Source organism: Sorex araneus, chromosome 3, assembly GCF_027595985.1.
Source record: "Sorex araneus isolate mSorAra2 chromosome 3, mSorAra2.pri, whole genome shotgun sequence".
In the NCBI taxonomy this organism is placed as follows: domain Eukaryota; kingdom Metazoa; phylum Chordata; class Mammalia; order Eulipotyphla; family Soricidae; genus Sorex; species Sorex araneus.
In genome coordinates, this window is record NC_073304.1 from 138,644,248 (window position 1) to 138,669,418 (window position 25,171).

Consider the following 25,171-nt stretch of genomic DNA (forward strand, 5'->3'; position numbering starts at 1 on the left):
CCCACACTCATGAGACCATGGATGGAGAGTGGGAAAACCTGAACTAGGTGACAGGAACTGCTGGGGTACAGCTGGAAAGCCCAGTATGAGTCATAACATAGGGGTCTTGCCTGCCAGGGCAGCTGTGACTGGAAGTGGGGGAAAGCATCCACTGGATAGAGAGCAGTGTCGCACAGGACCTGGCCATCATTCATGGGAGTCGAGTAGACAGTGTGGGACAGGACAGGGAAGTCGTTCACTGGGCCAGGCAGCACCAGGGACAGGATGAGGTCATCGTCCACAGTTAGAGGCCTGGACATCCTGGGAGGGACCTGGAACCATCTACCATTTCTATACAATTAACTAACTTTCAATCTTCCGAGTTTTGTTTTGCAACTCTTTCATGTTGTTCTCAAGAACCTACCCAACTCAGGAAAACCTACTTTTGCGCTAATGATACCACTGAATTCTAAAATTTATATGCTTGTAAAAAAAAGAAAAATATAGATTATGAAAATACATCTTTTATCAACTTTGGTTTATAATTTTGTGAAATTTTAGACTGACTTTATCTGTGTGTGTGTTGGTGGTGACATCATATATTAAAAGAAGCAGAAGCAGCTAGAATGATTCCAGACTGAACAGACTTCTAAATGAGGGAAAGTGATTTAATGAAATCTGTGTCTGATTTATCCCTTAAAGTTCCTGTGGCAAGAGAGAATCAAGAGTTAAGGTATTTGCATCAAAAAAGCTCTGTAACTATATCTCAATGTACCACCACTGTACCACTGTCATCCCGTTGCTCATTGATTTGCTTGAGTGGGCACCATTGTGACAGTGATTTAAAAAAGTAATATCATCATCATGACATTACTTTTTTTCCCTTTTTTACTTAAAAAAGGTAATAATGAAAAAAAAATAAAATTAGGGTCTGGAGCAATAGCACTGCAGGTAGGGCATTTGCCTTGCACACGGCTAATCCGGGTTGGATTCCCAGCAACCCATATAGTCACCCAAGCACCACTAGGAGTAATTCCTAAGTGCAGGACCAGGAGTAACCCCTGAGCATCATGGATGTGATCCAAAAAGAAAAAGAAAAAAATTAAATTAACATTTTGAATTAAAAAAAAAGTAATGTGGAATTCATGCCCAATTCAACTTAATCGATGGCTGAATAAATAGCAGTACTCCTACATTAAATAATAAAAGGTGTTTGCCTCACATGCATTGAACTCCAGTTCCATCTCCTGCAGCATATATGATCCACTGAGCACCTCCAGGAATGACCCCCAAGTACAGGAATGACCCTTAAGCACAGCCAGGTACAAGTGATCCCTCAGCTTTGAGTCACAAGTAAGCCCTGTGTAGCACAAAGGATGGCCTCAGAACAAAACAAACAAGGGTGAAAATAGGGAACTGAGATAGTATGGTAATTAGGTACATTCCTGGGTTCAACTCCCTGGAGGCACCCAGCACCTCCAGGGTTACCCAGGCAATCCCTGAAAACAAAGCCAGAGCAGCATTGAATCCTCTGGCCTTTGAACTGCTGTCCCAGTTGGCTGAGAATCACCAATGCTCCCCATGCTTCATGTCCCATGAATATGACTTGGGAGGATCCCTTCAAAAAAAGACTATTGGAAAAAAGAGGGGCGTGATGATAAAGAGATCAGTTCTTTGTGAAGACCTAACAATTCTTTTCTTTTTCCTTTTTTCTTTCTCTTTTTGGAGAGGGGCCACAAACAGCAGTGGTCAGGGCTTATTCCTGGCTCTAAGCTCAGGGATCACTCATGGTGGGCCCAGGGGACCATATGGAATGTCAGGGATAGAACCTGGGTTGGCAGAGTGCAAGGCAATTGCCCTACCTGCTGTACTATCTCTCTGTACCGAAAAATTCTTAACTTGTATGCACCTAAGACCAATGTCACACATGTGAGACTAAGACAGATGTGAAGAGAAAAGGATGAACCCATTATAAGAGTTGGATATTCAGCTCTTAAATAGACAGATCCAGCAGGAAGAAAACCAGAAAGCAAACCAAAGGATCACACATATATAGCACAAGACCAAAATCAACGCACAGTACACACACACACACACACACACACACACACACACACACACAGTTTCTTAGTAAAGTCATTTGCCAAAGTGATAAATACTATAAAGATGGAGAGCAGGGAGGCTCAGGAGAGTCTTTTGTTATATGACCTGAATTTTTTTTTTCATCAGGGATGCTGCAGCCACACCTTGTAGTACTCAGCTATCAGGATTAGGGTGTCAGCCATTTGCAAGGAAAATGAAGGCCCTACTATCACTCTGGCCCCTGTTTAGCTTTAGCTCTTTTATCATGAGAACATACTTATGTCCTTTATTTGTTCCCTTTTTCTTGGACCCACTACTTGTGGTCAGAGCCTGCTTCTGGGCCGAACCTTGGTCAGCAGCATGCAAGGCAAGTGCCTTATCCACTGTACTATCTGTCCACCCCATTCATGTCTTACGAATGGCTAAAGTTTAATCTTAAAAAGACCTCAGAAATAAATGAGTAGAGGTTGGGGAACAAGTGAATTTAAGGGAAAGAAGGGAAGAAATGGAAATAGGTTTTTTTTCTCTAGTGTGTATGGGTTGTATATATAGGGTTATGTCTTTTTTGCAAAAAACAAACAAACAAACAAACAAACTTTCCTCATGCTTATGAACATACTCCTCTCTTTAAAATCTTGATCAATTACTGTATTACTGTCATCCCATTGCTCATTGATTCGCTAGAGCAGGCACCAGTCTCCATTGTGAGGCTTCTTGTTACTGTTTTTGGCATATTGAATACACTATGGTATCTTTGCCAGGCAAGATACTCTTGGTAGCTTGCCGGGCTCTCCAAGAGGGACAGAGGAATCGAACCCGGGTTGGCCGCATGCAAGGCAAATGCCCTACCTGCTGTGCTATCGATCCTGTTATACTCCCCTACCACATTAACAGCTTTATTTATTTATTATTATTATTTTTTGCTTTTTGGGTCACACCCAGCGATGCTCAGGGGTTACTCCTGGCTTTGCACTCAGGAATTACTCCTGGCAGTGCTTGGGGGACCATATGGGATGCCGGGGATCGAACCCAGGTCGGCCGCGTGCAAGGCAAACGCCCTACCTGCTGTGCTATCGCTCCAGTCCCACCACATTAACAGCTTTAAGTAAAAGTGCCTGTATACCCATGATACAGTGGGACTGGAAGGGTGGAGTGCCAAGTGAATTTAGTCGGTCACTTTACTTATTTATTTTATTTATTTTTTAGTCAGTCACTTTATTTATTTATTTTTTTTTTGCTTTTTGGGTCACACCTGGCGATGCACAGGGGTTACTCCTGGTTTTGCACTCAGGAATTACCCCTGTCCGTGCTCAGGGGACCATATGGGATGCTGGGATTTGAACCCGGGTCGGCCGCGTGCAAGGCAAACGCCCTACCCGCTGTGCTATCTCTCCAGCCCCTAGTCAGTCACTTTAAATCTCACCCATGGAACAGGTAGCCAATCAGAACACATAATAAATGGCTGGGGGTGGGATAAGGCAGCAGATATAAGGAGCCCTCAGCCCCATCTCTTGGTCTCCGGACTCTCTCTTCCCAGAAACGGACACTCTCCTCTCCAATTGCAGGATCAAGTAGGCTTTCCCCGCCCAGACAGATGGCTAAGGAGGACAGGCAGGTCTCCTTGGCCCAGACAGCGCCAGATACAAGCAGGGTTCAGACATCTTGGGAAGCTCAGATTCAGATGGGGCTTGGATGCCCAGTCAGGTAGAGACACATGAGCCTGTGGCCTGGCTAGAGCCTAAGGAAGCCAGGACAGGTTTCCTGGAATTGCTGGGGTGCAGCTGGTAGGCCCAGTGGTAGGTACAGAGCAGAAGGCTCTCCCGAAAGTGCCTGTGGCTGTGGCCAGAGCAAAGTGTCCATGGGATAGAAAGCGATGCAGGGATGGCACCTGGCTGTTATTCATGGGAACCGAGTAGACTGCGTGGGACAATTTATGGAGGTGATTTAGGGGATGGGGCAGCATCAGGTATAGGATCAGTGATTTTGTTCATGGGTAAAGGAGAGGCCTGGATGTCTGGGGAGGGACCCAAACCCATCTATTTTAACAGTACAATAAACTCTCGCTTTTAATTTTGAGTTTTTGTTTTTGTTTTTTTATTGAATCACCATGTGAAAAATTACAAAGCTTTCAGGTTTAAGTCTCAGTCATACAATGATCAAACACCCATCCCTTCACCAGTGCACATGTTCCACCACCAAGAACCCAGTATACCTCCCATCCCACCCCCACCCCCTGCCTGTGTGGCTGATGATTTTCACTTTACTTTATCTTTACTTTCATTACATTCAATATTTCAACTTTGATTACACTCAATATTTCAATATTATTATTTGGAATTTCCCCCCAATAATTAGACCTGCCGAAAAGGCATCATTTGATAATTTGTTTTCCATTGCTGAGAATGAAGAGCATATGGATTTCTGGTAGTTTAGTACTTAAGTCCAGAGAAATTTCTGCCAGAAGTCGCATCACTGCAAGCTTGTACCTCTGTTTAGTGGGTTCTAAAAGATGGCGGTCGCCACGCTGCTGGCAAAAGGAAAGGTCAAGAGAGAAAAACCTTTCCCCTCCCAGGTGGCATGGGGCTGTAGCTTAGTTCACAGTCTAGAGGCATTTCTGCAAGAAGCTGCTGGGTGCCGAAAGTAGTTAGTGGATCTCCGGGATCATGGGTGTTCAGGAACGGAGGAGCCGTTCGTGTGCGGCTGCTCGGGGTCACATCTGGGTAGAGAGTGGCCCAATTTTCTGAGTTTTGTATGTAACTCTTTCATACAATTCTCCAGAACCCACAAGCACAGGAAAATCCGATTTCACACTAACACTGATAGACTAGATATGCAAAATGTTTCTAGATAAGAAAGCAAATACACTTGTGTTTAAGGAGAGAACTTTTGTTAAGAATCTTTCCACTGTGGGATGAGGAAGAATGAAAAATACCTAGGAAACTTATGTGTAAAGGCATGTTCAATGAGACCTTAAGAAAACAGAGCTAATCTGAGATTATAAGAAAGTCTTATGGAAGTCTGATGAACTCTGAAACATCCACAGATATTGGTTTACTTGCTGAAATAATATGTATTAGACACATATTATGGATCGGGGGTACACCATCCTGTATTAGATATACCTTAAACACCTCTTGTTCTCAAGGACCCCCAGTATTATTTGGGGATTGTGGTAATATGTGCAAACAACTACAGTTACATTAACAGTAAACAAAGCCCACAAGAGCTCTGGGAGTGGAGGAACAGCACCCACATCTTGTTGGAGCACCTGAGACCCTACCCCTAATATCTGAGTTTGGACAAGCTCTTCTGATAATCTAAAAATTTATTAGAATGAGAAATGATTGGGGCTGGAGAGATAGCATAGCGGGTAGGGCGTTTGCCTTGCACGCAGCCGACCCGGGTTCGAATCCCAGCATCCCATATGGTCCCCTGAGCGCGGCCAGGGGAAATTCCTGAGTGCAAAACCAGGAGTAACCCCTGTGCATCGCCAGGTGTGACCCAAAAAGAAAAAAAAAAAAAAGAATGAGAAATGATTAACTGCGGGGTTATAGAGGGAACATTCTGGATCCTTCTGGAAGTGTTCCAAAGTCATTAGGTAAAAGGAACATTCTAGACTGATGATTACAGAGAAGGGGTGTGGAATGGGATTTAGAGTCTGCAAGGAAATTGGGCAGATGTAGGCCACAGGGCAAGAAGGCATGCTTAAGCCCAAGAAGAAGACCACATCTGCTTATAACAAAGAAGTTACAGAAAATTTCAAGCAGGTAAGGATCAGAGAGTTTTGTTTGGACATAATTGGTGGCAGGGTGGAGGATGAAATGCAAGAGAGTGGCTGGAGTAAGGCTGTCTTGTCTCCTTAAATGTGCATGATTCAACTATGGACAAGAATCAAGCCTTTGAGGACTTAAAGGTGAAGGGCTGAGTTGTAGGCAGACACAAAAGGTTCCAGATGCATTTGGACACAGTCCTGAACCCAACCACTGCAAGAGAATGACCGGATTGGTAGACATGCAAATTCTCTGGTCTTGACCCAGATACACCAGGCCCAAAATTCTGGGAGTGGAGCACACAAATCTTAATTCTACATTGTCTTTAAAGCTGAGAACCTGTCTCCGAGTCTGCCAAAACTTGAGGCATGTGATAAAGGATAGCCACGCGCTCGTGTTAAACAGAAAAGAACAGGAGGGTAATGAGAGAGGAGTTTCCACGTTCAGTGGGCAGAACAAAAGCCATATGCAACCTAGATTTTATGTAGTGGCCAGAAAAAAAATCCCCAAAGAACACACTGCCCATCTTGTCCACCAGCCTCACATTTACAGAATTAAAATAGCTCTGGTACAGAGGCTGTGGTGTTTTCGGAAGACGGTTATTAAGCAAAACACGAAATAACGCTGTCGGAGTTACTGTTTCTTATTCTGTATATTCTTCCTGAAAACTCTGACGCAACAGCCCATTAAGAGAAACACGATCCCCATTAACAGCAAAATTCGACAATCCCCTCCCGACCCCCCCGACCCCCAACAGCCCGCGCGAGGCTGGCGCCGGCGTGGCAGGACCACTCCGCCGCTTCCCAGACACACCCCTGCGCGGCGCGACCTTCCCCGGGATAAATACATCACTCCTTGTTTATTCCAGACCCGAAATTAGCGGTGACTCAGAGACGGCCCCGAGCGGCCACAGCAGTCTCGGGAAGGGGGGAAAATGCGCAGATTTTTCCCCTCACGCGAGGGCCCGACGTGGCCGGCGTGGGCCAATCAGGGGACGGTGGCGGGAATCGCACCAAAGTAGGTAAAACCCTGCGGGATGCTTGGCTCGCGGCGCCCGCGCCCGCCCGGTCCCGGGCCTCTGCCGCGCGGCCCCCCGCAGGCCCCGCCCCCTCAGGGCCCCGCCCCTCCGGGCCCCGCCCCGAGCGGCTCCCACCTGGCCAGGTGGTCTGTCCTTATAAGGGCAAGAGCGGCGCCGTGGGCGGGGCGGAGGAATTAAAGCATTTTCCCCCCGCCCCTTCATTCTTATTTCCTTTTTTGCTGGCCTCTCATTCGGGCTCGGGTCGCGAGCAGGGGGTTGCGGCGGGCCGAGCCGACGAGCGCCCCACAGCCCGCGGCGCGCGGAAGACCACTGCCTGCTCCTGCCCGGCGTCCGCAGGGCGGCCCGGAGGGGCGTGGCCAGGCCGGCCGGTTGCGCGGCAACGGCGGGCGGCGCGTGACGTGGCGCGTCGGCCCCTCGCCCGCCCGCCAGCCCGCGCGCCCGCCCCGGCCCGAGCCGCGCGCCTGTCTCCGTCCGGCCGGCTGCTGCCCAGGACGCCGCTCCGCACGCTCGGCCCCGACCGGCCCCGCTCCGCGCCCCTGCCACCGCTGCGGCCGAGATGGTGAGGGGGACGCGGGCAGGGGGCGGAAGGCGGGCGGACGCGGGCTTGTCGCGCTGCACTGGCCAGGGAGGGTCTCGGGCGCGGTCCCCCGGCGTCTCGGCGCGGCTCCCTCCCGCTCCGGCCCGCAGCCCCAGCGCCCGCAGGCACGGCGGTGCACGGCCACCGGGTGGGCGCCGGGGGCTGGCGGGCCCCCCCAGCCGGCCCTGGGTCCGGCGGCCAGCGACTCGCGCGAGTCCGCGCCGGGAGGTCTGTGCAGCGTGCAGGGGGAGCAGGGCCTGGTGAACGCGACGGGCGGGATGGTCGGGAGCTGACCCCCGCGCGAGTAGGGACGGTGGCCTCGCCATCGCTTTGTTTTCGTATCTGGCAGTCCGCTTCCAGCACTCTCATCGTGCTTCTCGAGCTTGGCAGCGTCCCTCTTAACCCTCGCCTGCCCGCCCTCTATCCTTAGAAATGTTCTTTGGCCCGAAAAGTGTAGGACCCTGACGTTCGGAACGTGGTGTGCAAGGTGGGGGCATGATCCTAGTGCAAATGAAAACGCTATTTCCCCCCCTTTTGAAGCCCATTGAAGCGCTCAAGTCCCTAAGAGTAAACATGCTCAGTGTATTCTAGGTGATAGGCATTTTGCTTAATTTAGGCATTTTTCCTTCTGTGTTGTCACTCTCAAGTTTTCTATAAAACAGCTTTCCTATTCAGTAGAGTGAGTAGAACATTTTGTCAGTTTCTTTAGTCTGCACACACGATTGCCATTTTTGGTCAACGATTTGCAGGCAAAGGCATACCAGACTTTGCTAGAAATACTGCACTGTTGTTGTATCTGTCTGCCTGGAAGAGGTGCTTATCTGTTTATATTCATACAGAATGTTTTCTTGAGGTGTTGCAGTTTCATAGCCATGCAGACTGACTCGTTAGTGAAGAGAGAGGTTAATTAGTTTGTTGACGATTGAAGATGGGAACATAATACTGTTCAGTTTCTTCCGTTCAAGATCAGCATCCTAAGACCTTTTACAATCTTTTAAGATTATGAGCTCAATAAATGTCAGACATTTTATTTTGACACTTCTTCACATGACTTGAAGTACTTAATACAAGGGCCATAAATTCGTCTTTGTGTTCTTTTTTTTTGCTTTTTGGGTCACACCCGGCAATGCACAGGGGTTACTCCTGGCTTTGTGTTCTATTTTTAGCTGAGTCTTGGGAACATAATAAGTAATCAATGTTGACTGAATATGAATAAATAAAAATTAATGAGCAGAGGACACCATATCCTCCCTTAGGCAGAAGTCTTGGTCTATTTCTGTGATGAGTTAGAGTAAGGAGATAAAGGTCCGGAGAGACAGTACAGCAGCTAAGGGACTTGCCTTGCTCACCACGGACCCAGATTTGATCCCTGGCATCCCAAATATTTCCTGGGCATCCCATATTACCCGTGTGCATTCACAGAAGTGATTCCTGAGTCCAGAGCCAGGAATAATCCCAAAGCATCACCAGGTGTGGTCAAAAACCAAACAGTAACAAAATAAAACAAAAAGATAGTAAATGTATATATAACTTTATACTAAAAGACTTAATCGAAGGTTTCTTGAGTTTTCATATTTAAGGGCACCCTCTCAGATGTAGTGGGTCTATTGCCATGCCTTGGGGCTTTATGTTTTGATGGTTTTTTCTTTGCTTTTCTTCTCTCTTTCATTTTGACTTTTTTGAGTATAACAAAACTATTTTATGTCTGAAAATAGTTTCAAGCATTTCAACTTCGGTTAAATGCTGAAGATAAGCACTTTAAAGCTTAATGCTTATTTATGCATTCACATATAATGAAGAATGAAATCTGTTTATTGGGACAAGAAAACAAATCAAAAATATTCACAATGGGCAGGTTCCAAATAGCAGACACGTATATTTTAGGGAGATCACGATGACCTTACAAGCTACTCCTGAAGCTTGCAAGGAGAGCTCTCATTGATATTTTTAGAGGTTACTCTTGTATTTAACCTTAAGAACAGAGAGCATCTCTGTTCAGATCAGCTACAGAAAATAACATGAAAATGGAGACTTCCTTTATTATCCCAGATTTTAGTACTTTTCCTTTGTATTTAAAACTGCGTGGAGTGCTTAGTTCAAGTTTGTAAGTTTTGTTCTTGTTTCAAAGATTAAATTTTAACTGCTGTTGGGTTCAACGTTAGAAAATCACTTCCTTGTCCTCACCAAGTATGTTCTAGAAGCACTTGGGAAAAATCAATTTGAAACCAACTCAAAAGATTACCCTGGGCACTTTTTCATGCTTTCAAAGTCTCACTTTACAGTGCTCCCTACCATCCCATTTTCTGTTCCCACCCCTCCCCCAGGTAGTCTCCTCTCCACAGGATTGTATCTACATACTCGAAACAAAACTTTGGTGTGTGTACTGGGTGTGTAGTTCCCTCATACACAGATTCTGGCCTACGGTCAAGTTTCTCAGGCTACAGGAGTTGGCACCGCTATTAAGGGGGCATGGCTCAGGTAAAGTTCAGTATAGTTACATGTTATTAACTAATTCATGCTCTTAATACTTGGATCTATACATCTGTGCATCTTTTAATAGTCTTTTTGCAGCTTAAATTGGTGAGTGTTCTCTGGTGGGTGAATGGTTTTTGGTTTAGCTGTATTTGGTTCTTTCAGTGATGAATAGTTTCTTTTTGATCATTAAGTTTAATAATGTTTGTTTGTTTTTGTTTTGGCTTTTTGGGTCACATTCAGCAAGGCTCAGGGCTTACTCCTGGCTCTGCACTCAGAAATTACTCTTGACGGTGCTCTGGGGACTATATGGGATGCCAGGGATCGAATCTGGGTTGCCCATGTGCATTGCAAACGCAGTCCTACCCGCTGTATTACACTCTCACCTCTTAAGTTTATCCTTTGCTCTGTTGTGGGGTACTTGCATATTTGCTCAAGCTTTAGACCTTGCAACTTTTAACAAATTTAAGCTGCTTTTCAACTGATGGTGTCTGTATTATATGTTGCTACATCTTACTTTTCTAGCCTCTTGCTATTGATACTCTTCTTGCTATGTATCAAGAAGCAAAGCTTGGGTTGCATGCATATGAATATATACTCAGTGCTCATTCTAGTTTGCATTTCATCAGCTATATTTGTGAGGCTGTTGTCCATTTCTTCTCATCACATATTATGAGATTTGAAACCTTTACTAGCATGGTATGTGTGAAATACTTTGACATTTATTGTACATCAGTTTCTTTGATTAGTTGTGAGTTGAGTATCTTTCCATTTGTTTACTGCAGCTTACGCTTTTACATGCAAACACATTTGGTGAAGCTGACATTGTCCCAGGGAGGGACTGGAAACCACAGGCTTTTTAAGAGTTGAAGGGGAAGGACTTGTTTAATTTTTATGGCTGACTCAAAATTCCTTGCAAATTCATCTCTCTACCAATTTTTTTTTTTCTTTTTTGGGTCACACCCAGCGATGCTCAGGGGTTACTCCTGGCTTTGCACTCAGGAATTACTCCTGGCAGTGCTTGAGGGACCATATGGGATGCCGGGGATCTAACCCGGGTCGGCCTCATGCAAGGCGAACGCCCTACCCGCTGTGCTATCGCTCCAGCCCCCTCTCTACCAAATTTTGAGATCTTTTTCACAGTGGTGAAAAAGTTTCACAGAGCTGAAACTGAAGCATTGGGAGATATAGATGAGACTCCTCCAGCTTTATATGGAGTGAACTTACTTTTGGTGGACAGTTGCAGGTTTCCGGCGTGCATTGTGTTTATGCAGTCTCCTTGGCCCCTAGATAGCAAGGTTTCAAGTAAAATATTGAAGTTCTAAATCTTAGGAATTCTTATACCCTTAAAGTTTAAAGAATTGTTCTGTTTTACCCCCCTCCCTTGTTGTTGTTGTGACTATTGGGGGTGATGTTTGCAAGGGCTCACACACTTGAGTTGAGGGCTCGCACCTGTTTGTGGTTCTCTTGAACATTTTGGTTGCAGCCGTAGCTGGGGGTTGCTTATTTGCTTCTGGTGTTTGCTTAGGTACTGCCTGGGCTTGCACACCTGACTGTACTGTTCATGCACTCTCTAGTTGTGCTCATCAGTGGTCACAGACTTTGTTGTGGCCCAGAGGTTGCACACTTGATTGTGCTGTTGGCGTGGTGACCTGTGCTTTAGGAGTTGTGCTGGGGATTGAGTTCAGCCTCAGGCTGGCGAGGGAGCTTGGCCCACTGGAGCTGTCCTGGACAGCCTCTGAGACCTCTTTTAAGAATGTTGGAATATTTGGATCAGTGCTGTGCTATCACTCCAGCCCCTATACTTTTAAGTTTGTTAATGCCCCAAGTTGAAGAGAAATAAAATATGAATTATGTATGTACTTTTACATTTCTTATAGCCCCTGAATTATTGAACAGAAATAAAATGAGTTTCATATGTCCTTTTAAATTTCTTGTAGCCCCATGGAAAACATAAAAAATAAAGTGAAGTGGGCTGGAGCAATAGTACAGCGGGTAGGGCGTTTGCCTTGCACGCGGCCGATCTGGGTTCAAATCCCAGCATCCCATATGGTCCCCTGAGCACTGCCAGGGTGATTCCTGAGTGCAGAGCCAGGAGTAACCCCTGTGCACTGCTGGGTGTGACCCAAAAAGAAAAAAAAAAGTGAAATTTAACTCATTAAACATGATCTATATCACGTGTATTCAAATATAATAATGAGATATTTTACACTGTTTTTCATATCAGTTGCTTGAAATTCAGTATATGTTTTACACTGTTGCTCCCAAGCATTTCCTAGAACAACCACCAGCACCGTTTTATCTAGTGTTCAGGATATGGTGCTGGGTGAAGGGCATATTCTTCTAATTTTTTTTTCTTTCTTTTTGGGTCACATCCGGTGATGCACAGGGGTTACTTCTGGCTCTTCACTCAGGAATTACTACTGGTGGTGCTCAGGGGACCATATGGGATGCTGGGATTAGAACCCGGGTCGGCCGCGTGCAAGGCAAACAAAACACCCTACCCGCTGTGCTATCGCTCCAGCCCCCTTCTAATTTTTTTTTTTCTTTTTGGGATTTGAACCCGGGTTGGCCGAGTGCAAGGCAAACGCCCTACCCGCTATGCTATCACTCCAGCCCCACCCTTCTAATTTTTAGTGGTGAAGAGAAGTGTGTTATTTCCTTTTGAAGATATAAGACATGTTGGGTTTTGTAGTTTGTGACTGTGCAAGTTTAGAAACTCTTCTAGCCTCCCGATCCCATTTAAATAGGGGTTTTGTACATTAGTTTTCATGCCACATCAATACATCTCAATTCAGACACTCAGTGAAAAAGCGTTGGAAATATTTGATAGGTATAAAATTTACAGTAGAAAAAGAGGCATACTGAAGTTACTTCACACATAGAAACTTTCCTGTAGTGGAATTGATAACCAGTTTTGAAATTTTAAGTAATTTAAATGAATTAAAGTTGAAATACAGTTCTAGTCATACTGGTCACATTTAATTGACTCAGTAAACCACATGTGGTTTGTGGTCTCCTTAATGGATTGTCCTCAGATTTTGTGAATTGGCCTATTTAATTTGTATAGGGAAGTTAGAAGGGTAACAGTGTACTGTTAATTTCTGCTTACCTGCATATCTAAGAAACAGTGCTAAGATAAAGTAGAAATTATTTGGGGGCCACATAATAAGGTGTCAGTCTTGATACTTGAAATTCCTTAAGATAGGGTTTACATATTTTATTAGCAAGATACCTGTCCTCTAGGCCTGTAAAAGATGTTGCTAAATGAGCATGAATGAATGAATCTTATTAAAGAAAAAAGAACAAGATCCCACGGGGATGGAGTATTTTAATGTTTATACTTCCTATTCACATATACCCTTTTAATATCATGGAAATTGAATTTTGAGTACCAACATTTATATGCTGCATTGCAATTTAATTTTGATCTTATGGTGAAAATATTTTTAGGTTGATTAGGTATTAGAGTAGTGCCTTTAAAATCTGCCATTCAGGAGCTGGAGGGATAGTCCAGTGGTTAAGGTGCTTGTCTAAAGGTGGCTGATCTGATTTTAATGCATAGTATCCTATATAGCCCTCCAAATCCTTCGAGGAGTGACCCCTGAACAATGAGCCAGGAGTAATCCCTGAGCACCGTCAGGTGTGGCTAAAATTGAATAAGTCAATAAATAAAATCTTCCTCTCCATAAATGGCAGTTTCTTTTCTTCCTTAAATATGAAACTGAGCAGAGGTGGTGGGGAGAGGTGGGCCAGGAAGCGGATGGTGTTGTCATCCGGCTTGGCTGCTCCAGGACCCCTTAGGGTCCTTCATGTCACAACAAAATTTGGAATCTATGACACACTGTAGCTAAATGTGTGAGCACTAAAAAGAAAGTGTGCAACGATCAGTCATCGCAACAGCAAAGGAGGGAGAGAAGGCAGTTGTTCCCTTTCTGCTAGGTGGTACTGGGAAGTGACTAAGAGCATAGCTCAGGGTCTGACTGTGTATGACTGATTATTCCGTGTCAGTTTCAAATCCCAGTGTGCCAAGTTAACTGGATGGGGGGAAATAGTCTCTTTATTTATTTATTTTTTGCTTTTTGGGTCACACCCAGCAATGCACAGGGGTCACTCCTGGCTCATGCACTCAGGAATCACCTCTGGCGGTGCTCAGGGGACCATATGGGATGCTGGGATTTGAACCCGGGTCGGCCGTGTGCAAGGCAAACGCCCTACCCGCTGTGCCGTAGGGAGTGCTGTATCACTCCAGCCCCGGAAATAGTCTCTTTAACAAGTACTGCTGGAACAATAGAATATCTATGTGCAGAATAATTTATTTTGATTCCTTCTTCTATACTGAATACAACATTTAGCCCCAAATGGATCATGACCCAAATGTAAGAGTTGAAGCTATAAAACTTGTAGAAGCAAACAAGTCTAGTCTCTGTGAACTTGGACTAAACATTGTATAAAATTTAGGGAACACCACTGAAGGCACAGGGGTCAAAGAAAAAAGCAAATGAATTGTACTTCGTTAGAACTTAAATATTTATTTGTTTTTGCGTCAAATAACACCAGCAAGAAAGTGAGCACAGCCAGTATTTCCCAGTTGTATGTCCAGTTAAGAATTTGTATCCAGAAGACAAAGAATGGTCTGAGGCTGTAATAAAAAGACAACCCAGTCACATTGGCAAAAACTTTGAATTGACATTTCTCAAGAAGATCTATAAAAGATTAATAAGCACGTGAAAAATGCTTAGTATTGTTAGCTGGTAGGGAAATGCAAATCAAAATCTCAGCAAAATATTTCCAGATCCACTGGATGGCTATCATGAAGCAGAAAGCCTGCAATAGGAAATGATGACAAGGTCTGGAGCAATTGGATTCTTCACACATTGTTGATTGTATGAATTAACATTCATTAACAGTGAAACATCCACTTTGGAAGCCAGTTTGGTTGTTCCTTAGAAGTTAAATTTGGAAGTTACCATGTGACTGTGGTTTCATTTATGTTTTACAATCAAGTGAAATGAAAATATTTCCACTAAAAAACTTGCAAATGAATGCCAAAGCAGCCTTATTCTTAATCATCCTAAAGTAGAAGGAAACAACACAAATGTCTATCAACTGATGAGTGTCCATGTAGTAGATAAAATGTAGTAAATCCATCTAGTGATTATTTAGCAATAAAAAGAAAATACTGGGGCCGGAACGATAGCACAGCGGGTAGGGCATTTGCCTTGCACGCGGCCGACCCGGGTTCGATCCCCGGCATCCCATATGGTCCCCCAAGCACCGCCAGGAGTAATTCCTGAGTGCAAAGCCAGGAGTAACCCCTGAGCATCGCTGGGTGTGACCCAAAAAGCAAAAAAAAAAAAAAAAAAAAAAAAGAAAATACTAATACAGTATGATGAGCCTTAAAAATAGGTTATGTAAAAAAAAAGTCAGTCAAAAAAGACTGTGGGGCTGGAGCAATAGCACAGCGGGTAGGGCGTTTGCCTTGCAAGCAGCCGACCCCGGGCTCGATTCCCAGCATCCCATATGGTCCCCTGAGCACCACCATGGTTAATTCCTGAGTGCAGAGCCAGGTGTTAACCTTAAAAGCAAAAAAAAAAAAAAAAAAAAAAGACTACATTATTATGTAATTTTCTCTATGTAAAATCCCAGGATTGACAGATTAGTTGAAGACAGAAGTACTGGGTAGTGAGTGAGAATGGAAAGAGGAATAGTCACTGATGAGTATAGGATTTATTTTTGATCTGTTAAAGATCTTCAACATGTTGTTTCTTTTTTACTTTTTTGGGGGATCATGCCTGGTGATGCACAGGGGTTAACTCCTGGCTCTGCACTCAGGAATAACTCCTGGCGGTGCTCGGGGGACCATGTGAGATGATGCTGGGAATCGAACCCTGGTCAGCCTTGAGCAAGGTAAATGCCCTACCTGCTGTGCTATTGCTCCAACCCCGAGATTTTCAACATATTCTAAAATTGGATTGTGGTAATAGATGTACAACTTGATGAATATACTAAAGCCTACTGAACTTGTACTGTAAGTGGGAGGGGTTTATGGTTTATTACATATATCTGTAAAAATGGCTGATATCTTTAATGATATCACATATGAATAGCTATGAAATCACTTCCTATTAAATTTAAGTCTATTACTTTAATGAAGTCATTGTATGTGCATCTGTCTGAATTTGCATATTTTTCCAAAATATAGTCCTTCAAACACAGTAAATCAAATTTCATATGTATATGTATATGCATGCTACATATATCATAGGCATTTGTGAATCAACAGTTTGTTCCTTTTTATTGCTTAATAATAATCCACTTTCCAGTTAAGAATTGTATTCTTTTTTTGTTTCTTAGTGAAGAATGAGGCAGAATATTGTTTTTAACATTTTTCTAATATTGATAATCCTTGAAACTTTTTTTTTGTCATGCCAACAAAGCTCAGGAGGCATGTGATACCAGGGATTGAATCCAGGCTCTCTACATGCAGAGTGCACGCTCTCCAACCCTTTGAACCGGCTCCTGAGCCCAGAGTAGCACTGTAGCACTGTTGCTCATTGATTAGCTCGAGCAGGCACCAGTAATGTCTCCATCTCGAGACTTATTACTATTTTTGGCATATCGAATACGCCATGGGATACTCCCGATAGCTTGCCGGGCCAGTCGAACCCAGGTCAGCCTCGTGCAAGGCAAACTCCCTACCCTCTGTGCTATCACTCCAGTCCAGAGTCCCTCTTAAAACCTTGGATAGAACTACTAGTATATACATCTTATTTTATAATGCCCATCATAATTTTCAACTGCAGGAATAAATGTCTTTTTAAAAAGGTTATTGATCACCCAGTGATGCATTTCTTAGTATCCCGATGTTTAAAAGACACATGATTATACATCAGCCTATTACTCATAAAAGAAGGAAATTTTCCTGTTTCTGAAAGATGGATCAACCTTGAGGACATCAGATGGGAAAACAAATACTGTAGATTTCACTTACATATAAATAGGATAACCAGAAGACAGATCTCCCCTTCAATTCATAGCTGAGAGATAGGTTGATGTTACTGTGCCATGTGTGGATGGAATGGAATACCACTGAGGTGGTAAAAATACACAATGAGTGAGTCATTGACAATGAGTCAACGAAAATTATTTTAAAACTTTTTATAATTTATTTTTGCCTTATCTCCCCCCCGCCCCGAGATTACTGAAGGTTGAGCTAGAATCTTTTTCAAAGAATTATACCATTTTAAAAGTGTGTGTGTGGGTGGGGGGGAGTCTTGAAAGCAACAGTACATTTTACAGAAATTGTAAGAGGTTATAATTTTTCAAAACCCAATGAAGTTGATAATAGTTCATAGATACAGTATGATTTAAAACATAATAAATCATATGGTTTTGCACTCAAGCAGTGCAGTTTAGTGAGAGAATTCTAAAACTAATAGATTGTTAACTCCTGTAACAGACAACACGGTAATAGAAATAATTGTACATCGTCACAATATTAGTACATGAAAGAATCACATAGCTAAAATTAGAGGTGATACCTGAGGGAGCCAAGTCTCCTAGTTGGGATGGAAAACCCAATTTTAGAGAATTGTCTATAAAATTGCATGCAATATGAGTGAGATAGTTTCTTTTTAGTGAGAGAACTTTGTTTAACCACTTTGACTGTCAAGATGAATTTTCTGCTTGATGTCTCTTCTTCCATTTGGGTGTGGGTTGTATTTTCATAGAGTTTAAGTTACTGAATAATTTTTCCTATTGTTTTTATGTTTTTTAAACATCAGAACTAACAGTTACTGTTGGTGTTCATCGGCTATCCCAAGGATGATATATGTACTTTTGTTAGGTGGTGGGTGAAAGATGTCTATAATTGGAAATTGGTTTTAAATTTCATACTGTTTAGTCACCCTGGTTTTTTTCAAATGAACCAGAAAGAGTTAAACTGGAACATTTTCTGGATCACTGATAGCCTATATTTTTTCTATTGACTTTGAGCAACTTACAGAGTGATGCTCACTGAGTGCAGCGGCCTCGGGACACAGCAGAGGCCCTGATCTGAAAGCCCTGCGAGGCCTCTCGGCTGTTAGAACCATAAACCTGGAACTCTTGCTTCCTTGACCAGACACCCTTAAGCAATCTGTAAAACTGGACTCTCACTCAGGATATTTTGAGTTTATCATGGGATTAAGGAGTTGCAGTGTTCCTGCTTGACTGATAGGCACCGAAGAGGGACAAATTTTAGGACAAAATGTGTTTGCTCCCCAGATAGGCGCAGTTTCCTTCACTGTGGATTTTTATTGCAGTGGGCAATATGCCTGGGAGAATAATAAGAGGTGCAGCTGAACTCTACAGTTAGAGAGTACTATTATTCTCTTCACTGCTGAATATCTGTAGTGTTCAGCCACTTAATTTTTATGGGAAAAAAGAAGAGATATATTTATCAGATGTCAGTTTGATTTAAAAAGAATATTTTTGGACATCAGGACACAGGTACAGATACTACTGTTCTAACGTTTCTGAATGTCCTATATCTATAGCATTTCATTACTCTACAAAGATTCAATAAAAATTGATGACACTGATAATTAGAATGAGTTGATGAAGTTCTTAAGTATGTTTTGTGGTTAATAAAATCACTTACAGGAGCTGGTAGTACATATGGTAGGGTGCTTGCCTTGCACATGGCCAACCCAAGTTTGATCCCCAGCACCCTATATGGGTCTCAGGAGTGATCCCAGAACACAGAGCCAGGAGTAAGCCCTGAGCACTGCCGGATGTGGTCCCAAAACAAAGAACAAAAAACTGCAGGTGGGGGTCCAGGGTCAGCTCAGCAGCAAGACTCGGCCATGCAAAGCTGAGTTTCCCATGTGTGTCATCTCCAGAACACAATTGAGTATCTGTAAGCACTGCAGCCAGAGAGGTGCAAGCACATGGCAGGAGTGAGTGGAACCTGCCTGGGCCAGCACATGTGTGGGCAGCCCCCAACTCCTAACCCACCCCCATGCACTCTCTGGACTCTAACCAGGGTGTGCCTGGGCACCGCCACTACAGGAGTGCAACCGTGAGTCTGCACGGCAGCTAAGAGTCAGGCCTCTGAACACTGAGGTTGACGAGCAAGCAAGACCGCCAGATGTGCACACTCAACCATGAGGCTTGCGTGCAGTGCTCAGCCATTGCAACAGCAGCCGCAGCAAAGAGACAGGAAAGGGTACAAATTAAACCAGAGGGCCCAGGGAAATGGCGCCAAGGGCTGGAGGATGTGCTCTGTGTGCAGGAACCCTGGGCTTGATCTTTGGCCTTGTTCCCTGAGCACTGTGGGGTATGGCACAGAAGAACAACCCCAAATCAACAAGCCAAACCCAAAACCCTTCAGTACTTTCAGTGAGGTTTGGATAGGGCAGTAGCCTGAAAATTTAAGGGGAAAATCTAAATAGGGCTATAGCGGTGTGTTTTATCTTAAGAAACTGTTGGCCCTATGTAAGAAACTACTAGAGATTCTGCTTACGTATCTTGAATTAGTTAAAAGATTGTAATAGAAATTATGAATATGAAAAAAAACCACCTGATCAAGCATAGGACCTTAAATAATAAATGAAATGTTCATTCGTTATTGAAAATGTATAAAATCTTTTAGCAAACTAGGAGTTAACAAAGCTTTCTTAATAATGGTACAGGTCAGACCTCTATCTTCATACAGTATATGTGGGACCTTAAACATTTCTTTCTTGAAATGCGCCTGGAGTACCTATCACTCACTAGTTGTCTTAGCTTTGTGCTTAAAGACATATCAGTAATAAAGATACATTTTGTGTGTGTGTGTGTGTGTATGTGTGTGTGTGTGTGTGTTTCAAGGCTTAGTGCAAATAAAGGAGACTCATGAATCTGTCTAAAATTCTCTGATTTCTTGGACTAGCAGTAATACTCGATCTTTTATTAGTATTATTAATAAATACTGAAAAGTATTAGTATTACTAATAAATAAATTAGTATTACTAATAAATACTGAAAAGATCCAGTGTTAGCAGTAATACTGGATCTTTTCAGAGTTGGAAAGTTGAGAAAGTAACTAATGGCTATTTTCTGCTAGATATTTGTAAATTTAAACTTGTAATTTTTTTGATGTCCTGTGTCTGACTTTTTTTTTTTTTCTTGCTTTTTGGGTCACACCCGGTGATGCACAGGGGTTACTCCTGGTTCTACACTCAAGAATTACTCCTGGTGGTGCTCAGGGGACCATATGGGATGCTGGGATTCGAACCTGGGTCGGCTGCGTGCAAGGCAAATGCCCTACCCGCTGTGCTATCGCTCCAGCCCCCCTGTATCTGACTTTTTTTTTTTTTTTTTTTGCTTTTTGGGTCACACCCAGCAATGCTCAGGGTTTACTCCTGGCTTTGCACTCAAGAATTACTCCTGATGGTGCTTGGGGGACCATATGGGATGCCGGGGATCGAACCCGGGTCGGCCACGTGCAAGGCAAACGCCCTACCCGCTGTGCTATCCCTCCGGCCCCTGTATCTGACTTTTAAATCTGTCTCATTACTGCATTTAGCTTTAGATTGAGTTCTTAGCAAAAATTTAGAAAAATTTGACTCTGCTTAAAGATTTCCATCTTTATGCTACACTAGTGTTTTTGTTTTAAATTGTGCTGTCATTTGTAGCATTTGAGACAGGTTTGAGGTTAATTGTACTTTGTGAGCAAATTGAAAGCTGTTAGGCCAAGTGGGACAAAACTAAATGCACTGTAGCACTGTTGTCCCGATGTTCATCGATTTGCTCGAACGGGCACCAGTGATATCTCCATTGTGAGACTTGTTGTTATTGTTTTTGGCATATCGAATATGCCATGGGTAACTTGCCAGGCTCCGCTGTGCGGGTGGGATACTCTCGGTAGCTTGCCGGGCTCTCCGAGAGGGTCGGAGGAATCGAACCAGGTTGGCTGAGAGCAAGGCAAACGCCCTATCCGCTGTGCTGTTGCTCCAGTCCAAAACTTAATGATGTAATTTTTTTTGAAGGTGCTGGGAATTGGACCCAGAACAACCCAAGACAAGTGTTCTGCTGAGCCATAGCCCCTACTTCAAAGTGATATAATTATAAACAATTATTTTAATATGGTATAAAATCACAAGAGCAACTGTTGTTTTCTAGTGATCACTAGTCATAGAACTCAGAAATTGAATTGTGGAGAACATATCTTTTTAAGGTAATCACAGAGCTCTTGTTGTAATAAGCATTCTATTTTTGCTCTCAAGCTTTTCCTTGCCAAGTACAGCAAATTTTGGTGCTCTGTTTAGCATATCCTTTAATGGTCTTTATATGTTAAAACTTTGTGGTTCAATATAACCTTTTTTCTTTTGTATTGCTGGTAATAGAACCCACATTTCATGCACACAAGGCATGAGCTTAGTTGCTGAGCCTCATGCTTTGCCCCCGAATACAACTTTTTGGGGGGTGAAGCATGTCCCAGTTGGTACTCAGTGGGCCTAGGAGCCACACCTGGTGATTCTTCTACCAGGCGAGTGCTTTAGTACAAAGCCCAAGGCCTGTGTTCTGAAGGCCATGTGGTACTGAGGGATCTTTTGGATGCAAGGAAGTCTGTGTCCTAGCCCCTCTGCTATCTCTCTAGTCCCTAAAACATAAATTTAAATTAAAATGGTATTTAATTCTGGTCTTCAAAATATATTAGGTTTTCAGCGGTTAAGTAGTTAATATTTTATAATTTAACATTCAAGAGATATTGAAAGGTGAGATTGATGGGAGATATTTGTAGCACTGCACTATAGCACTGTCGTCCCGTTGCTCATTGATTTGCTCGAGCGGGTACCAGTAATGTCTCCATCGTGAAACTTGTTACTGTTCAGGCTCTGCCGTGTGGGCGGGATACTCTCCGTAGCTTGCAGGGCTCTCCAAGAGGGACAGAGGAATCGAATCGGGGTCGGTCTTGTGCAAGGCAAACGCTCTACCCGCTGTGCTATTGCTCCAGTCCAGGAGATATTTGTACTAGGTGAAAAAACTGAAGAGCAAATATTTTTGTTTTATGTTTTTAAAATTTACTAAGATGTCTCAGTGATAACATATTTGCCAAAATTAATACAGAATCTGTAGCCATCATCAGGATTCAAGTATTTAACATAATTGGCTAGTTATTTTATTTTTTTACTTTTTGGACCCTGCCTGTCGGTACTCAGTGCTTAACTGCTGGCTCTGCGCTCAGGCATCAATCTTGGCTGTGCTCAGGAGACTGGATGGTATGCTGGGGGTCCAATCTGGGCTGGGCATTTGCGCTGACTTACCTCTCTGGCTCCAAGGTTTCTTTTTCTTTTTACCACTTAAATTAATGCTTTATTTAAACACCATGGTTTATAAAGTTGTTCATCATGCAGCTATCATGGGCTTTTGATGTTGACCAGTCTCAACCTCTTGAGTAGCCGTCTCAACACCAACCACTCCCCAAGCCTGCCCCATTCGCAGGCACACAATTTGTTTTTATTCCTTGTTACAACTAAATGGTATAAAGAATTATCAAAAATACTTCAGTTAAAGAAAATTTGTGAAAATTTGTCATATGTCACCACGAGGTTGTTAAGTCCTTGTCTGAGGATTTGCTAAGCTGTTTGTTGCTAGTTCAGCCTTCTGTATTATTGGTTTTGTTGAGTTTAATTGGCTTTATATTACTTCCCCTCTAATTTGGTGTGCTCCTACTGGAACTTTATTATTGTGGGTTAATGAACAACCATTGGGACCAGAAACTTGAGGAACTTGAGGGTCCGTGGGCAGGGGCTGAGGATGAGTGGCCGCAGCAGGCGGGGTGGGTTGGTTGCTGGGCTGGAAGTATGGCAGTTGGGATAAGGCTGCCAGCCCCCTATCTGAGACGACCCCTGAGTTCTCAGCCTAACATCACGGTACCTGGAATTTTCACAGTTTGGTGTTTCTGCAGAGATCCTTGATGAAGCTGCAGTTGGGCCATTCATGTTGTGGCCGCAGTGGGGTTTGAGTGTGGCTGCTAGGGCTTTAGCAGGGTGGGGACTCTGTACCATTGTACCCCGCTCAGCTCCCAGGCACCCCTGAGTTTTCGGCTGGGAAAACGGTGTGTCCATGAATTTGAGTGGCTTGGCTTGCATACCTCCGAGATTTATTTTAGGAATTTGAAGAGCAGGGCTGGTAGGCCAGGTGGCTGGGGGAGGGGATGTGGGGCTGCTCCTACTGACGCTCAGCTGGTATGTGGACCAGGAGTTTAGTGCTCGGGTCTGGAGATTCTGTGCTTGAACCCAGTGTTGGGGCGTGGTCCTGAGGATGGGTTACCATGCAGTGCCAGGAAGCCAAGCCTGCACTCTTGCTCATGTGTTCTACCTACCACTTGACCCGTATATACCCAGACCCAGTTCTAAATATTTTATTTGAAGCACAATCTTCCTGAAGAATCTACCAAGATTCACCAGAGAAATGTAGCACAGAAAATAAATGACTTTGGGTAGGCCTATTCTTTCTGTAAAGTACTCATTGCTACTGCTTTTTAAAAATAAAAATTAAAACTATAGTAAAGAAAATAGCAGTGAGCCAACATTTTGTTATTTTGTGTGTGTGGTGGGGTGGGGATGGGGGTAGAGTAGAGGAAGGGAGGTTGAGTCACACCCAGCAGTGCTCTCAGGATTACTCTGGGTCCAACTCAGGGCGCTCTATGGGCTGCTGAGGATCAGCCCCGATCAGTCACATGCAAGGTCAGCACCTGTCCAGTGCATACCATCTCTGTGGCTTCTAATTTTTTATCTTTTCTTGAAATCTTTGAATTTTAGTTCATTACTTGAACTTGATGGGAACTGTAGAATCTTTAGCTCCACTGTAGATGTTCTGAATTAGAATCTGTAAAGCCTACAGCTGGTCAGTGAGGAAGGCTGGTTATGCACACCCTGCAGTGCTCTGCACTCAGGGATGACTCCTGATGGTGCTCAGGAGACCCGATGGGGTCCAGGGATCTGAACGGCCTCAGCCACACGTAAAGCAAATGCCCTACCCGCTCCATTGTTGCTTTGGCCCGCTAAAATCTCCATTTTCAACCAGGTGCTTGTGTATAGCTGCAGAGCCTGAAAGAGCTGATGTAGTTCATTCACCAAAGTCCCTGATGAAGGAAACCCTTTCCTTTAGACACTCAGTTCAGTGACTTGCCCAGGGTGGCAGCCCGAAGCTTGGTGACACTGTTGCACTCATAATCCAGTGCCTTTGGGTTATCATCTCTTGACTGCCAAGATGTCAAAGCTCAAGTTATTTGGGGATTGTAATACTTTCTTTCCATCCCACTGATCTTGCCCTCCAGCTCTCTGCCTGTAGGAATCTGACTCAGGAGAGTTACCAGTTGGTTCAGAGGCCACATGCCTGAGCTGCCTGGGCAGAGCTGGATTCCCTACTTCCCAATCTTTCTGCCTGCCTTCGGCTTTAATTTGTAAAAATCACTGTCAGGGGCCTGGAAGACAGCACAGTGGCCTGAAGCACATGCTTTGCATGCGGGAGAGCCAGGTTTGGTACCCACACTGTGGGATCCCCTTTGCACTGAGCCCAGAGTAGCCCCTAAACAGAACAAGACAAGCAAAAAATCACTATCAAGAATCCAGGGGCCAATTGTTTAATTTTTCCTATCAATGTTATTTAAAGACTATATTAAATTTATGTTTGACAAATTTAAGCATATGTATGATTTTAAAAATTGTTTCACAGGCAGAATTTAATGTTATAATGTTACTATAGTTCCTTTCCCCTCCCCACCCATGGTTACGCATTTTGAAATTTAGTAAAATTATCACACTGAAATTAGTATGTATAATGACTCTAACTTGATAGCGCAGCCACATTCATGGAACTTCATACCATATGTTATTATAATTGGTCTCTGTTGTTTTAGTCTTTTACTATGCCTACATTATACATAAAACATTGTCACAAATATATCTAGACATACTTGCACTTATATCTTACTACCAATCTGTGTCTTTTTTTTGTTTGTTTGTTTTTGGGTCACACCTGGAGATGCACAGGGGTTACTCCTGGCTCTACTCAGGAATTACTCCTGGCGGTGCTCAGGGTACCATATGGGATGCTGGGATTTGAACCCGGGTCGGCCGCATGCAAGGCAAACGCCCTACCCGCTATGCTATCACTCCAGCCCACAATCTGTGTCTTAATCTCAATTGACACCTTTGATCTGAGATGGTATTACCAAGTTCTCATTGTCGTGACCTGTCTTTTTAATACTTTCAGTCT

The 25,171-nt window shown here is 43.7% G+C and overlaps 1 protein-coding gene across 1 annotated transcript in view; it reads left to right on the forward strand.

Annotated features, from left to right (window-relative positions):
• Positions 1-7,120: 7,120 nt before the first annotated feature.
• The window catches only part of DSTN (destrin, actin depolymerizing factor), a 33,873-nt gene continuing 15,822 nt past the window's right edge, over positions 7,121-25,171 (forward strand). Inside the window, exon 1 of the mRNA XM_055131226.1 lies at positions 7,121-7,429. Within this exon, the coding sequence (XP_054987201.1) occupies positions 7,427-7,429 (3 nt within the window). The 5' untranslated portion in view covers positions 7,121-7,426. The remainder of the gene's footprint in view (positions 7,430-25,171) is intronic.